General features: G+C 39.6%; 1 protein-coding gene across 1 annotated transcript in view; it reads right to left on the bottom strand.

Moving 5' to 3' along the window:
- Positions 1 to 16,697, bottom strand: part of WDR49 (WD repeat domain 49) — a gene marked incomplete at its 3' end in the record, with an annotated part of 237,906 nt that overhangs the window by 130,903 nt on the left and 90,306 nt on the right. Inside the window, exons 5-6 of the mRNA XM_007946655.1 lie at positions 10,808 to 10,975; positions 9,091 to 9,239 (exon numbers count right to left, since the gene is read on the bottom strand). Coding sequence (XP_007944846.1) covers positions 9,091 to 9,239; positions 10,808 to 10,975 — 317 coding nt within the window. The remainder of the gene's footprint in view (positions 1 to 9,090; positions 9,240 to 10,807; positions 10,976 to 16,697) is intronic.

Genomic DNA, 16,697 nt, shown 5'->3' with positions numbered 1-16,697 from the left:
CATTTATTTTGTCATTTTGTTCTTGTATTTTCTTCCAAAATTCTTCTAAGATTTTTTCTGTGTTTTCTTTGGTCTGTCTCTCAATCCTTTGAAAATACCTAAATATAATTCTTTTGAATTCCTTATCAGAGAGTTCCAATGCTGCTTCTTCCTCAGGGATGTGTTCGGGGTCTGTATCCTGTTCCCTTGTTTCTACCACTTTATCTTGCTTCCTTGTGTGGACTGTGATTGTCTGTTGTCTCTGAGACATCGTGGTATTGTATTAAGATCTCTGTCAACTGTTTGTTTGTGAAGAGCAGCCAAGTGTGATTCAGGCTCTTCTTGGTGGTTTTTTATTGTTGGCCCATTGGTGGAGAAGGAGGTGGTGGCTGTTGTTCGGTAAGTGACATTGCAGGAAGTGTGGGTGTTGTTGTATCTTATGGGGACTGTTGCTGTCTCCCACTCAGACAAAAATTACAATTGAATAACCATCAAAAAAAAAAAAGCACATGGACAAAAAATACACCATGTAATCACACAGAAACAGTATCCAAAAAATAAAAAAGGGAGAAAAGAACAAGAAAATCTGCAATATCTGGGGATAGGGCACTAAGAGGAAAAAAGTTAGAGAAGGAGAATAATGAAGAAAAAAAAATGGGAAAAAAAAGGAACGGGGTTAACCATGAGGAAGAAAAGGGGGGGATAGGAATTTAAATATTTTTTAAAAAATTTAACCAGGAACAGGGAAAAGAAAAAAAAAAAAGGTGTAAACTAGGACCTGGGAGGAAAAGAATAGTAAAAAGGAAAAAAGTGTTAGTAATAGTAGTAGTTTTAAAACAGACAAATACAAGCAAACTAAACATCAGAAAAAAGAAAGAGAAAAAGAAAAAAAAGAAAAAGAAAAAAATCGATGGAGGACAGGGCTGGGCACCCAGGCTCCTTCCAAGCACACAGACTGGGATGGGGTTCCTGTGAGCCCAGAATGTGGGTGGGAGTAGGGGGTGGCTGCACCTCCGTTCATCAAGTGGGTGTGGTGTATAAGAGTAACAAGAAGAATGTTGCACCTTTTCAGTCGTGCAGGTTCAGAATGTCCTTGGGGTTGCTGGAAAGCAGAACCTCTTCTTAAGCCCCTGAAATCTGGTAGAGTGCTGTCTCTTTAAATACCCAAAATGGTCAAGCTGCTTGTAAACATTCAAATGGCAGCGCTCTCTGGAGAGGCAAAAGTCCACAGCTTAGCCCATCTTCCTCTTCACTGCTTCTTCCATTTTTATTCCCCAGCCACCAGAGCAGTCCTCCGTGCACTCCCTGGCTATCAGGGCTGATTTTTAGGTTAATTCTTAGGTCCTACCACCACTCTGGAATCTCCACACTGTCTGTGCCATCAGGATCACTCAGGATTGCTGCCAGACCGCAGGTCTGTATGTCTCCTTTTGGTATTTTCATGCAAATTCTTCTGCTAGTTGGAGTTTAGTCCACTTCTATATCCTTCCCTTCAAGGCTCAGGGGTCCAGGATTATCTTCTGTGGCTGTGTTAATTGGTTTCCCTTTTTTTGTTGAAGAGGGTCTGTGCAGACTTTCTGCCTATTCTGTCATCTTGGAATCAATCCCCCCTCAATTCTTTTAAACAGAAGTGAGAGAAGACATGCAGGTCTAAGACTCAGATTTCTATTCAATGTCTGTTGGTGTATTCTGTCACTGACCTTGAAAAAGTTGAAACATTTCCCAACACTATGAATTGTTCTGCAGAAACCTCATTGATTTTGCAGTTCAGATTTGGCAATAACTTTAGCTGATATTAACATTTTATTTAGGGTACTTTCTTTTTCCCTGACCAAAGTTCATTTTGAAGACTTTTGTAAAATTTCAATTAAATTCATTTTTTGCCATTATTATTCACATAACATTGAAAATCACGAGAGAATTTTCCCCAGTCTTTAAAAAAGTCTTCTAATGTTACTTTTCAAAAATCACAGTTCTTCTATTACTATGAGGACCTCTGATAGTGTAGTAGTTAAGGCATTTGGCTGCTAACCAAAAGGTTGATAGTTCCAACCTACTAGCCATTCCATGGTTTGCTTCCATAAAGGTTTACAGCCTTGGAAACCTAATGGGGTTATCTTTGAGTTGCCAGAACTATCTAAACCCAAACTCAAACCCACTGCCATCAATAGGTCTTAAAAGAGCAAAATGCTCAAGGCAGACAATTTTCCATTAGTTAAGCTAAACTGTTGTTTGGTTTAAAGAAGACTTCAGGAAATATTTTTGGCTTAAGGTTTAAAGGGAGACTCTAGAATTAAACTAGACAATTGAGAAGAAGAATATACCAGCCTCAGGACAGTAGTTTTTTTCACCTCCCTTGCAGAAACAAACACAAATCTTCTCTGGCAGGAAACCTCTTCAATTTAGTTACCTAGATAGAGCACCTACAGAGTAACTGGACAAATGCTGAGGTAGTAATAAAAGGTAACCAAATAGAAAAGGAAGTAAGTCACCATGGCCAGAAATCAGCAAAATCACAAATATCCGATTTAGATTACCAAGGACTCTAGATTTTGGAACTGACAGATAAGAATATAAAATAAGTATGAAATTAAAGAGCTAAAAGACAGAATCCTCCAAATGAGCAAGCAAAAAAAAAAAAAAAAGACTATCCAAAATTACTGTGCAGCTAAGAAAAATGTTTTAGAAAAAAAGAAAACTCAATGTATGTGTTATACGGACAATGAGAACACCTCAATTAGAAGCACCTCCATTAAAATGAAAAATATAGTAAGGATGTCTCTTAAAGTATGAAGAAAAATTTCAAACAAGGATGTGAAAAAAAATATGTCCATTAAATTTTTCTGAAAATAACTAAAAGATGAATAAATGGGGAAACAGTAGGTATGATTTCTCAATATGTTAAAGATGCCAAATATTCTCGAATGCAGTGAAATGAAGGTTTCTATGAGCAAAATATTGAATGATGCAAGAAAAATCAAAAGAAGATGGAAGGAATACACAGAGTCACTGTACCAAAAAGGACTGGTCGATTCATCCATTTCAAGAGGTGGAATATGATCAAGAACCAATGGTATTGAAGGAAGTAGTTGAAGCTGTACTAAAGGAATTGGCAAAAAAAAAAAAAAAAAAAACAAGGCTCTGGGAATTCATGGAATATTCACTGAGATGTTTCAACAAATGAATGCTGTGCTGGAAGCACTCACTCACCTATGCCGAGAAATCTGGAAGACTATCTGGCCAACTGACTGTAAGAGATCCATATTTGTACTCATTCCAAAGAAAGGTGATCCCACAGAATGTGGAAATTATCGAATAATATCATTAATATCACACACAAGTAAAATCCTGAAGATAATTCAAAAATGGTTGCAGCAGTATATTGACAGAGAACTTCCAGAAATGTAAGCTGGATTCAGAAGAGAATGTGGAACAAGGGATATCATTGTTGTTGTCAGATAGATCTTGCCTGAAAGCAAAGAATACCAGAAAGATGTCTGCCTGTGTTTTATTGACTACACAAAGGCATTTGGCTGTGTAAATCATAACAAACTATAGATAATGTTGAGAAGAATGGGATTTCCAGAACACTTAATTGTGCTCCCGAGGAACTTGTACCTAGACCAAGAGGCAGTCATTCAAAGAGAACAAGGGGATATTGCATGGTTTCAAATCAGGAAGGGTGTGAGTCTGGGTTGTATCTTTTCACCATATTTATTTAATCTATACCCTGAGCAAATAATTCAAAAAGGGCTATATGAACAAGAATGCAACATCAGGATTGGAGAAAGCCTTGTTAACAACCTGCAATATGCAGATGACAATCTTGCTTACTGAAGGTGAAGGTGATTTGAAGCACTTTCTACTGAAGATCAGAGACTACCATCTTCAGTATAGATTACCCCTCAACATACAGAACATGAAAATCCTCACAACTGGAGCAATTGACAACATCACAATCAATGGAGGAAAGATTGAAATTGTCAGGGATTTCATTTTACTTCAATCCACTATCAACACCCTCTATGGGGCAGTAGTCAAGAAATTAGACATCATATTGCACTGGGCAAATCTGCTACAAAAGATCTCTTTAAAGCATTAAGAAGCAAAGATGTCACTTTGAAGACTAAAGTGCACCTGACAAAAACCACGGTGTTTTCAATCACCTCGTATGCATGTGAAAGCTGGACAATGAATAAGGAAGACTGAAGAAGAGATGATGCCTTTGAATTGTGGTGTGGGTGAAGAATATGTAAAATACCCTGGACTGCCAGAAGAACAAACAAATCTGGAAGAAGTGCAGCCAGAATGCTCCTTAGAAGTGAGAATTATCAGACCTCATCTCACCTACTTTGGTCATATTGTCAGAATGGATAATTCCCTGGAGAAGGATACCATGCTTGGTATAGCAGAGGGTCAGCAAAAAAGGGGAAAACCCTCAATGAGATGGGTTGGCACAGTGGCTGCAACAATGGGCTCAAGCATAGCAAGGTTTGGAATGATGGTGCTGGACTGGGCAGTGTTTCATTCCATTGTACATAGGGTCACTATGAGTTGGAACCAACTTGACAGAATCTAACAACAACAACATGTAACCTCACATAGGAAAATCTCCCGGAGAAATTATTTAGGGAAAAGTAAATTGCAGGAAAATATGTACACTGTGATTCCATTTACATAAAAACTAATAATAAATGATATCCTGTATTTGTACACACACATAGGATATTGGACATATTACACCAAACCAAACCAAACTCACTGCCATTGAGTTTATTCTGACTCATAGCGACCCCCATTGGATTTTCAAGGTGGTAAATCTTTACAGAAGTAGATCACCCAGTCTTCCTTTTATAGCATGGCTGGTGGGTTTGAACCACCGACCTTCTGGTTAGCAGTCAAATGCCTTAGGCACTACGCCACCAGAGTATGACATAACATATTATATATGTTAATATATAACATATTATAATAACATAAAAACATAAATATATAGTAAAATAATATGAGAAGATAAACATCAAATGTTAATAATAGATATTTCTTGAGAGAGCAATGTGATTAGATGTGGAAGAAAACTTGTGTGTTTTCTCACCAACTTCCATATACTCACTCAGAAGCAAAGTATTTTCACTTTGTTTAAACTACACAAGTAAATGGATTAATGCACAGCCATAAAAATTACAAGTATGGGGAACGATGTGGAGCAAAAAGTAAATACTCCTCTTGCTTGCTTACTTCCTGGCTCGGAAACCCAAGGAGGAGTCGCTATGAGTCGGATGCAACCCGACAGCAGTGAGTTCATTTTTTTTTTTTTTTGTTTTTGGTTTTAGTGGCATAGTGCCTAAGGCATTTGACAGCTAACCAGAAGGTTGGAGATATGAAAAAGAAGGAAGAAAATCAGGTAAGATATCACCAACACAAAAGTCTGATATTGTGTTTCCTTTGGCAAATTTGAGTCTGCAATAAAGAAGCCTAGTTATGGGGAAAATCAGAATTTCAAAAGATAAGGATTAAGTTAGAAACACTAATCTCATTCTGGTGCAAAAATCAGGATTAGTAACCTGGGAGAGAAGAGAAGAAGCAATAAAGAAGCCAATTCAAACTCACCTGTTGGAAGGTTAACCTCCAGCAGAGAGATTTCCCCTAAACTTTGAAAATCATTTTACTTCCCATGGTGCTTTCTCTTCCAAATGCCCTCGTCACTGGTTTTCAGAAGCACTTTGCCACCAGTGACTACCATTTTATGAGAAATGGTATAGGAGTCCAAAGCAAAGTGCAATTGGACTATTATTCAGTATGATACCATATTCTACAGGCATACATTTATTGTTCAATCATCACTGAAAAGTAGCAAGATAGCAGTTTTTCAAAGAATAACTGAACTAGCAGATAATTTTTAGAGGAAATTATGTAGATCTAAATTGCTTTGGTCTGCAAATCCCATATCTTAGCAACTCATTGACCAAAACGTGGTTCAATCAAAGGCTCTTTAAAAAACTGCTGCTTTCATTCATTTTTCCTGTTCCCTGACTGAGCCCCAGCCCTATAAAGTATCCAAAAGAATTTTATGGCAATAAAGCAAAGGCTTAACCTGGTAGTAGAAAGCTCTGTTGTTTTTTGTGAAGACATAAAGACTGAGATTATCAGGCATTTATCTAAGTGAAATAGATTTAGACTAACATGAAAGACAGTATGACAAGCTTTATTATACTATAAGGGTTTAGAATTCAAAGCAAAAATAGTGTGATAAAACTGGTTTTGGAAGAGGCCAGGTAGTCTGAACATTGAGGAGAGCTGTATGCAATCAATTCTGACTCTAAGGACATTTTTTTTTCTCACTTGCTTTTAAAGTTATAAAACCTTTCAGGGTAACTCTTATAAATATTTGATATTCGTTTCATATTTACGTTTGATAGAGATTCACTCATTTAATGAAAATTTATTAAGGATCTACTGTGCGTATGGCAGAGATGCTGGGGTGGCACAGTTTGTGCTTGACTACTAACCAAAAGGTTGGCGATTTGAACCCACCCAGCATCACCACAAGTAAAGGCCTGGCGATCTGCTTCCTTAAAGATGACAGCCCAGGAATGCTCTGGAGGAGTCCTACTCTGTAGAGCGTAGGGTTAGTCTGAATAGGAATTGAATGGATGGCAATGGCTTGGGTTTGCTTTAGGGCTGTGGTATGATCCAAGAGAGACATCTCATGAATCTCACGAATCCTATCATTTCGTTGATTGTTATACATTTCATATATTATATTCAGTATGTATATGATGTTCATTAAAATGTGCTAGGTGCTGGAGACACTAAGATGAACGCAACAAATAAGCCTTGCCTTTAAGCATTCAAAATCTAGTAAAGAATAAAATGTACAGCCTTCCAGCATTCAAGTGAGACTGAGATAAATTCAATAATGGAAGTTATGGAACAGTGTGCTAAAAGATGTTAAAAAATGGAAAACCTAAATCAAACTAGGGCATCATAAAAGCTTTCACTCTGATTTTCTTTGCTACTTCAGCTATTTGTAAAACTGTCTTTCTATGAACTAAATTTTGGAGCAGTGTGCATTCATTTCAAGCTCTCAACAAATAATCATTGAACAAACACTACAAGGTGCCACATATTGTGATTATAGCAATAATGCAAGCTGAGAATATAAAGCAACAATTATAATACAAAATGATACATACTCTAATGAGGGACATACATAGTGCAACAGGTGTGCAGGGAAAGTAATACCTAGGTCTGCACGAAAAAGTCCAAAAAAAGGCTGAGACCAGGTGGACAAATATGCATTTGTCAGTTGATCATGGAGGAGACAGAATTGAAGACAAAAGGAAGAGCATGTTGCAAAGCCCTGAAATAGATGCCCTGAAACAGCCTGATGGGAACAGCCCATAGTTTGGTATGGCTGAAGCAAGAAGTGAATAGGGGAGAAAAGCAGCAAGTAAAGCAGGACTGGTAGACAGCATTTTAAAGCTAGTACTTTAGCCTAAAGCACTTGACTGCTCACCAGAAGCCTCTCGGTTCAAACCCACCAGCCAGTACTCAGAAGGAAGGTTGGGCAATCTCCTACTTCCATAGTGATACTGCCTCGGAAACCCAAGGAGGGGTCGCTATGAGTCAGGTCCGACTCAAAGGCACATAACAACAACATTTTAGCATAAGGGCAGAAATGGGGTATTGAAGAATTTTTCCAACAAATGACTTTATTAACAGAACGGAGGGCACATTGGAGTCAAGCCAGTCAGAAGGAAGGAAGACATGTAAGGGAAGCTTTGCAGTATTTGAGAGTGGGGAAGATTTTGAATTAGGGCAGTGGCAGCTGAGATGGAGGGGTGAGGCTGATAAGCATAATTTGATGGTAGAATCAACATGAATTGGCAGTTAACTGGTGAAATTTAAGGGAAAGGTAGGAGGTTTAGATGATACGTAATATAGTAACAATCAAAATTTATGGATGGGGTGAGGCCAAAGAGTTGAAGTCAGGCATTATATAAGATGCTATTTAAGTATCATCTCATTAACTCTGATAACAGTGCTCAAAACAGTCCTGTTACTCTATAAAATGGAAATAACCATTTTATAGAGGAGATAACAAGATTCTTAGAGATTAAGAAATGTGTGTAAATTAACAGAATCAGGCAGTAAACTGGTCAGGATGTAGCCTGGACTGTCAGGCTCCAGTGTCATGCCCTTTTCACCATTATCAATATCATCAAATAGAAATGGCTGATATTCTTCATTTATATGTTCTTAAATTCTCAATATTCTTCAGATTAGCTCTGATTTCTAATTAACTGGGTCTTTTCAATATTAGGGAGCTCTGGTGGTGTAGTGCCTAAGGCAGTTGACTGCTAACCAGAAGGCTGGTGGTTCAAACCCACCAGTCACTCCTCGGAAGGAAAGTTGGGCAATCTACTTCCATAGTGATACCACGGTGGTGTAATAGATAAGGTATTTGGCAGCTAACCAGAAGGTCAGTGATTCAAACCCACCAGCAGCTCTGCAGAAGGAAGATGGGGGAGTCTACTTCTATAAATATTTACAGCCTTGAAAACCCAATAAAGGTCACTATGGGTCAGATTCAACTCAGTGGCAATGAGCTTGGTTGTTTTGTTTTTTCAATATCAAAGCAACTGCCATTAACAGACTGTGCCTATTAAATATCTTACCAAACCAATATTTCCTCATTCCTATCTCTTTTGTTGTTATTGTTGTTGTTGTTTTGTTTTGTTTAAATTTTTATTGTGATTTGGGTAAAAGTTTGCAGAGCATGTTTTTTTTTTTTTTCCTATTGAGTTAATGAAAACTTTAGAAGCTAACAAAGTGTGACATCTAGAAAGCACAATAATAAAAAATTCAAGAATAACTGGATTGAAAAAACCTGTTTTAATGAAACAGTTTCTCCCTTTGTCCAGGACTATTGTTAAGTATCCATCAATCTACACCTTTCTCAAATATGTATTTCCAGAGACATAGTAGTTACCCAGTATATTTTTTTAAAATATACACCACCTCTCAGAGAAATTCTGGACCAAATGTAGTTCTGAGGAGGATCTAGGGAGGCAGAACTAAATAAATTAAAGGCACAATGTTACTTACTTTATCTTTGGAGAAGCTGAAAAGCTGTTTTCTTTCAACAAAGAATTGGACAGCTATTACACTGGCAGAATGACCCCAAAGAACACCAACCGGCTTAGAGACAACGTAGGGATTCCAAAGGTAAACTTTATTGCTAATGCCAGCAGTTGCTAATCAGAATTAGAAAGAAAAAAAAAAAAAAAAAGATTTTCATAACACGAATAACAAGTTACATTTTATTTTTAAAATTAATAATCTAACCTTAGATTGATAAATGCCTTCTGGTGAACATTAATATACCCTGTCTTGAAGGAAGAAAAGTCTTTTGTCATTGTCCAACCATCTCAGGCTGATAGGGATGAGTAGGTCAATGGAAATGGTTACAATGGAGGGAGCGGGAAGGATGGGGTATGCATGAGGTGAAAGGAAAACTAGTCATGTTCAGAAGCCCATCAGCAACTTAACTAGATAAGGACAGAATCCTTCTTCTTAGTTCCTTAGTTTCCCGTCTCTAACCTGAACAGCTAGGAATGTGGACAGCATGATAATCAAGTATTCACAAGAAAGCAAGCAACAAAAGTATACTTTGAAAAGCTTTATTGAATGAATGAGGTATTTTGAGACAGGGATTGGTTATACTGACACAGTACTTCAAGAGCAGAGAGTGTATATATAGTTAGTTCTTTTTCAGATCTGTGGAAATTCTGTTTGTTGTTCCCTATTTGGAGGCAGACTGTAGAGCTGAGCTTATTCATTCTTATTTCCCAGCACTATAAGAGGCACAATATACTTCTCAGTATATAGGGATTGAAAGAATCAATCAATCAATCAATCAAGTATTTGAATATCTGGGTCCTTGCCAAGTCAATTCACCAACCCTCCAGCTTTCTCTAATAAATCTACAATACTCCCTGAAAATTTGATGTTGACATATTTTACCATAATCATCAGCTATTATTGTTAGGAATTTTAGGGACTCAGTCCCCTAGTTGATATCAATACAGTATACATGAATGACAATTATTGAACAAGGGTGAGTATGAGTCATTCTGTAGGCCATGTATGTTCTCTATAATCACCCTATTAAATTTTCAGTAATATGGCTACACCTCAATTTTTCAAAATGTAGGAAATAATATTGTATATACCAATTTACAGTTTTCTAAATTTCTAAATATTTATTTAAATCGTTAACGCTAACAAACATTTATATTCCTTTGATTAAAATAGACCCTTTTACATCAAAAGAACTCATCTTTAGTAAACTAAAGCTAGGATAACCTGAAATGTTTCAAAAACCACTATGTTCTGAACCATGAGTGAAAACATTCTATGTTTTTTAGTTCTCTATTGTTTATGTGTTTGTGTTTGAATGAGTATATGTGTGCTAACAATAAAAATGATCTATTTGTTTGGGTTGAGCATTTGATGGTGTTAGGAAGATGGCAGATGCTGCATGTGTCGTCCTTCTCTGTATCATTTTATAACCTCCACCAATTCTAATAAAAAGACTCCATAAGCATTTGGGGCACTTTCTCATATTTTTACCCCAAAGTAGTTCATATACACCACACATTGTAATGCATCATTATCAGACGTTCTCAGGCAATAAAATGTGAGCTGCTCAAGTTATTCTCTCTGGCAATAAAGCAACAAGGTGGAGAGGTTGCATGCATATAAATATGCATCCCAGACAATTTATGAGGCCCTCATAGTTATCATGATTTATTTTACATACCAATTAAATTGAGCCGAGAGTGGTAATCAAAAGCATGAATGCCCTGGGCAATGTTGAAGGATGTCATTTTAAGATGGTTTTTTGATTTCTCTCTCCAACCCAGCACCATAGTACTTGTACTGCTGGTAGTACTAGAAATGATAGCATCTAAAGATGCATTGTAAGCAACTGGTAAAAAATTAAAAAGAGGAAAATAAATGTTAGTTGATTTCTCACAAGATATTAGCAAAATAGAGCTGCTTTAATAGATAAAGTTAAAAATCAAACTCACATTATGATGACACAACCCAGCTTTCAGAAAACTCCTCACTACCTCCTCCATTTCCTTCCAAAAACTCTTCAGTGAGAAACTACAACAAATTTTGCATTCAGACTTTTCTCCTACTCTAGGGATACCTTTAATTCTTAAAACTGGAACACATGCCAGCAAACATTATTAATCACAATAATCATATGAGGTTTAGGAGATATAGGATGAGTAATTGGCCAAATTCCTGGGTTCTTCCTCGTGGGCCTAATGCAGGCAAACAGGAACTATCTGGCCATCTGTTGTGTCCCAAAGATCCATCTCATGGCCAAGCCATGGTTTATTAAAATGCTGACTAAAAAATTCCAAACTCACTGCCATGGAGTTGAATCCAACTCATAGTGACCCCTCTTTGGGTTTCCAAGGTGGAATCACGATGGCAGTAGACAGCCCAACCTTCCTTCCAAGTTCTACTTACACTAGACAAACAGGTGAAAGAGCGAGATGGGTTCAAACCCACCGGCCTTCTGGTTAGCAGTCAAATGCCTTAGGCACTACACCACCAGACTGGTCTAGAATATGTCAGAGTAGCATGGCCAGGACTCAAATTCCTGCCAAGAGTTACAGAGGCATCTAGAGGCTCAGGTAGAAATGACTGCTCCTGCACTCCCCACAGTCCAGTGTCATGTGTTGTGAACCAAAATCCCTTTTCCCAAGCAAGGATAATGGGTGTGATAGTTGGAGCTGTGTGTCAACTTGGCTGGACCACAATTCTTTGTGATTGTCCCCATGATGGGATTTGATGACTGTGTTCTGAGTGGCCAATCTGCTCAGGGGAAGTTTCCCTAGGGGTGTGGCCTGCTTCCAGGATACCCAGGCACATCCTAGGAAGAGAGACATTCTTCTGTGGATTGGGATTCTGTTGTGCTGCCTACAACTGTCTGTGAGTGAACACTCCACCATTCAGACTGGAGATCTTGGATTCATCATTCTGTGGAGTCAACAGCCTGTGTATTGCCTGCTAGCCTTGAGCTTCTTGGCCCCTGCAGTTGCGGAAGCTAAGAAAAGCCTCCAGCCTGACGTTTGCTCCAGGGACTTTGGACTTGCCGGCTTCTATAGGTTTGTGAGCCATTTTCCAAAGATAAATTTCTCTCTCTATTTATATATATATATATAAGCTTTGCTGGGTTTTGTTTCTCTAGAGAACCCAGTATAACACATTTGTTACCAGGAGTGGTTCTAGAGAGACAAAATCATAAGGATGGGTTTCCTAGATTGGTTCTCCAGTTTGATTAATTTTAATGACACTAGTGACTCTACGTCTGCTAGTAAAGAGGGCTCTGCTAATCTGTGGCATGAAGTGGCAAAATTAATACACAAAATAGCACCACCAATAGATCAAGTACTTGTGAGAAGTGATGCTCTGGGTGATTGGATATTTGATACTTTTCTGCAATTTTGTCAGAATGAGGAGTATAAGGAAGCTGGTTGGTTGGTCCTACTTATACTAGACAAACAGGTGAAAGAGCTAGATAAGCTCAAAGCTGCTGAGTCTTGGTATAAGCACCACATAAAAGACCTCAATGCTTCCACTGTGCCTGAAAGAAAGCCTTATATCTTCTGGTAACAGGGCTGATATTGCTGAAAACCAAACCCAGAGTCTTATTGTAAGGGTGGCTGAATTACAATGCCAGCTAAATTGCCAATCCAGAACAGTGTCTGCCATTAAAGTGAGGGCATTGATTGGAAAAAAAAAATGAGATCCTGAAACCTGGAATGGGAACATATGGACAGATAATCTGGAAGATCAGAATATGGAGCCTGTAAATTCTGTTGAATCCCTCCCATCTGAATGGATTACTGTAAAACCATTATCCCCTCCACCTCAGTTTGATAGGATTAACTCAGCTGTTCCTGCTGGGTCACTGTTTGAGGCAGAGGCCAACATTCTTGAATGAAGAGGAAGACATTCTTGAATGCTCTCAGGAACTGCCTCAAGCACCCACTGTTTCTATGAGACCCATAACTAAAGTCAAGTCCAGGCGAGCTCCAAGAGGTGAAATAGAAAGTGTGACTGAGGAGGTGATACGCTATATCCAAAAAGACCTACTTGATTTTGCTAACACGTACAGACAGAAACCTGGAGAATATGTATGGGAATGGCTACTGAGGTTGTGGGATAATGGGGCAAGGAATGTAAGATTGGATCAGTCTGAGTTTATTGATTTAGGCCCACTAAGTATGGATTCTTCATTCAATGTCTAAGCTCCAGAGGTTAGGAAAGGATCTAATAGTTTTTTGGTTGGCTTACTGAGGCATGGATTATGCGGTGGCCTACCTTAAGTCAAGTTGAAGTACCAGACCTGCCTTGGTTTAATGTAGAAGAAGGTATCCAGAGGCTTAGGGAAATTGGCCTGTTAGAATGAATTTATCAGATTAGACCCCTACACCCAGAAATGGAGAGTCCAGAAGACAAGCCTTTCACCAGTACCGTGAGGAATAAATTTGTGAAGGGAGCTACAGCATCCTTAAAGACTGCTGTGATTGCTCTTTTATGTAAACCTGATTTGACAGTGGGAACTGCCCTAATTGAACTAAAACACTTAACTATAATGGGGCTGATTGGACCCCGTGGTAGTAGGGGCCAAGTGGCAGCAGTTAATCGACAAAGGCAAGGTGGGCGTGGTTACCATAATGGACAGCAAAGTCAGAACAGTAATCACAATAGTCTGACTCGTGTGGAATTATGGCATTGGCTACTTGCTCATGGTGTTCCTAGTAGTGAAGTACATGGCAAGCCTACTAAATATTTACTTGATCGGTATAGAGAGAAGAATTCTAGGTCACGTGAACAACAACCTAGATTGACTCACCAGAATACAGAGTCACGACCTCTCAATCAATTCCCAGACTTGAGTCAGTTTACAGACCCACAATCCCTTGAATGAAGGGGAGGCCAGGTCCCTTTGAAGAAGGACCCCACTACATTGCCAAAAATCCATAATGTCAGTCTTTCTCCTAGCCTTCCCCAAAGGGATCTGAGGCCTTTCACGAGAGTGACTGTTCATTGGGGAAAAGGAAATAATCAGACTTTTCAGGGATTACTGGACACTGGCTCTGAATTGACTCTAATTCCAGGAGACCCAAAGCCTCATTGTGGCCCACCAGTCAGAATGGGGGCATATGGAGGTCAAGTTATTGATGGAATCTTAGCTGAGGTGAGTCTCACAGTGGGTCCCCGAACCCATCCCATAGTGATTTCCCCAGTGCCAGAATGCATAATTGGAATAGATATATTCAGCAATTGGTAGAATTCCCACATTAGCTCTCTGACATGTGGAGTAAGGGCTATTATGGTAGGAAAAGCCAAGTGGAAGCCATTAGAACTGCCTGTACCTACAAAAATAGTAAACCAAAAGCAGTACCGCATCCCTGGAGGGGTTGCAGAGATTACTGCCACCATCAAGGACTTGAAGGATGCAGGGGTAGTGATTCCCACCATATCCCCATTTAATTCATCTATTTGGCCTGTGCCAAAAACAGATGGATCTTGGAAAATGACAGTAGATTATTGTAAACATAATTAGGTGGTGACTCTAATTGCAGCTGTTATTCCTGATGTGGTTCCATTGCTTGAGCAAATTAGTACATCCCCGGGTACTTGATATGCAGCTATTGATCTGGCCAATGCCTTTTTCTTGATACCAATTTCAAAAGACCATCAGAAGCAGTTTGCCTTCAGCTGGCAAGGCCAACAGTATACTTTCTCAGTCCTTCCTCAGGGGTATATCAACTCCCTGGCACTATGTCATAATTTAGTCTATAGGGATCTTGATCGCCTTTCCCTTCCACAAGACATCACACTGGTCCATTATATTGATGACATTATGCTGATTGGACCTAGTAAAGAAGAAGTATCGATGACTCTAGACTTATTGGTGAGACATAGGCATGCTAGAGATTGGGAAATTAATCAAATGAAAATTCAGGCACCTTCCACCTCAGTGAAATTTCTAGGAGTCCAATGGCATGGGGCATGTCAAGATATTCGTACTAAAGTGAAGGATAAGTTATTGTATCTGGCTTCCCCAATAACTAAAAAGGAGGCACAACATCTGGTGGGTCTCTGGATTTTGGAGGCAACGTATCCCTCATTTGGGTGTGTTGCTGTGGGCCTATTTATCAAGTGACTCACAAAGCTGCTAGTTTTGAGTGGGGCCCAGAACAACAGAAGGCTCTGCAACAGGTTCAGGCTGCCGTGCAGGCTGCTCTGCCACTTGGGCCATATGATCTGGCTGATCCAACGGTGCTTGAAGTGTCTGTAGTAGATAGAGATGCTGTTTGGAGCCTTTGGCAGGTTCCTATTGGTGAATCACAACACAGACCCTTGGGGTTTTGGAGCAAAGCCCGGCCATCCTCTGCAGATAATTACTTTCCTTTTGAGAAACAGCTTTTGGCTTTTTACTGAGCTTTAGTAGAGACTGAACACCTAACCATTGGCCACCAAGTCACCATGAGGCCTGAGGTGCCCATCATGAACTGTCTGACCCACAGAGTCATAAAGTAGGACGTGCACAGCAGCACTCCATCATTAAATGGAAGTGGTATATCAGAGATTGGGCTCTAGCAGGACCTGAAGGCACAACTAAGTTGCATGAGGAAGTGGCCCAAATGCCTATGGTCTCCACTCCAGTCACATTACCTTCCCTGTCCCACTCTGCACCTGTGACCTCATGGGGAGTTCCTTATGATCAGTTGACTGAGGAAGAGAAAACTCGTGCCTGGTTTACAGATGGTTCTGTGCAATATGCAGGCACCACTCGAAAGTGGACAGCAGTGGCACTGCAGCCCCTTTCTGGGACTTCCTTAAAGGACAGTGGTGAAGGGAAATCCTCCCAATGGGAAGAACTTCGAGCCATGCATATGGCTGTTCACTTTGCATGGAACAAGAAATGGCCGGATGTGCAATTATGTATGGATTCATGGGCTGTGGCTAACGGCTTAGCTGTATGGTCTGGGACTTGGAAGGAGCATGATTGGAAGATTGGTGATAAGGATGTATGGGGAAGAGGTATATGGATAGATCTCTCTGAATGGGCCAAAGGAGTAAAGGTATTTGTATCTCATGTGAATGGCCACCAAAAAGTGACGTCGGCAAAGGAGGACTTTAACAATCAGGTGGATAGGATGACATGTTCAGTGGAAACCAGCCATCCTTTTTCCCCAGCTACTCCTGTCATTGCTCAATGGGCTCATGAACAAAGTGGCCATGGTGGCAGGGATGGAGGTTATGCATGGGCTCAGCAACATGGACTCCTGCTTATCAAGGCTGATTTGGCTACCGCCACTGCTAAGTGCTCAATCTGCCAACAGCAGAGACCAACCCTGAGTCCGCTATATGGAACCATTCCTCAGGGTGATCAGCCAGCAACCTGGTGGCAGGTTGATTACATTGGACCACTTCCATCATTGAAAGGACAGTGTTTTGTTCTTACTGGAATAGATACTTATTCTGGTTATGGATTTGCCTTCCCTGCACACAATGCTTCTGCTAAAACTACCATCCATGGACTTATAGAATGCCTTATCCACCATCATGGTATCCCACACAGCATTGCTTCAGATCAAGGGACTCATTTCACA

This window comes from Orycteropus afer, unplaced genomic scaffold (assembly GCF_000298275.1).
Source record: "Orycteropus afer afer isolate SDZICR_OR568_19922 unplaced genomic scaffold, OryAfe1.0 scaffold00168, whole genome shotgun sequence".
NCBI classification, from domain to species: domain Eukaryota; kingdom Metazoa; phylum Chordata; class Mammalia; order Tubulidentata; family Orycteropodidae; genus Orycteropus; species Orycteropus afer.
The sequence above is the reverse complement of the archived record's forward strand: the minus strand, read 5'-3'. Positions and strand labels throughout refer to the sequence as shown.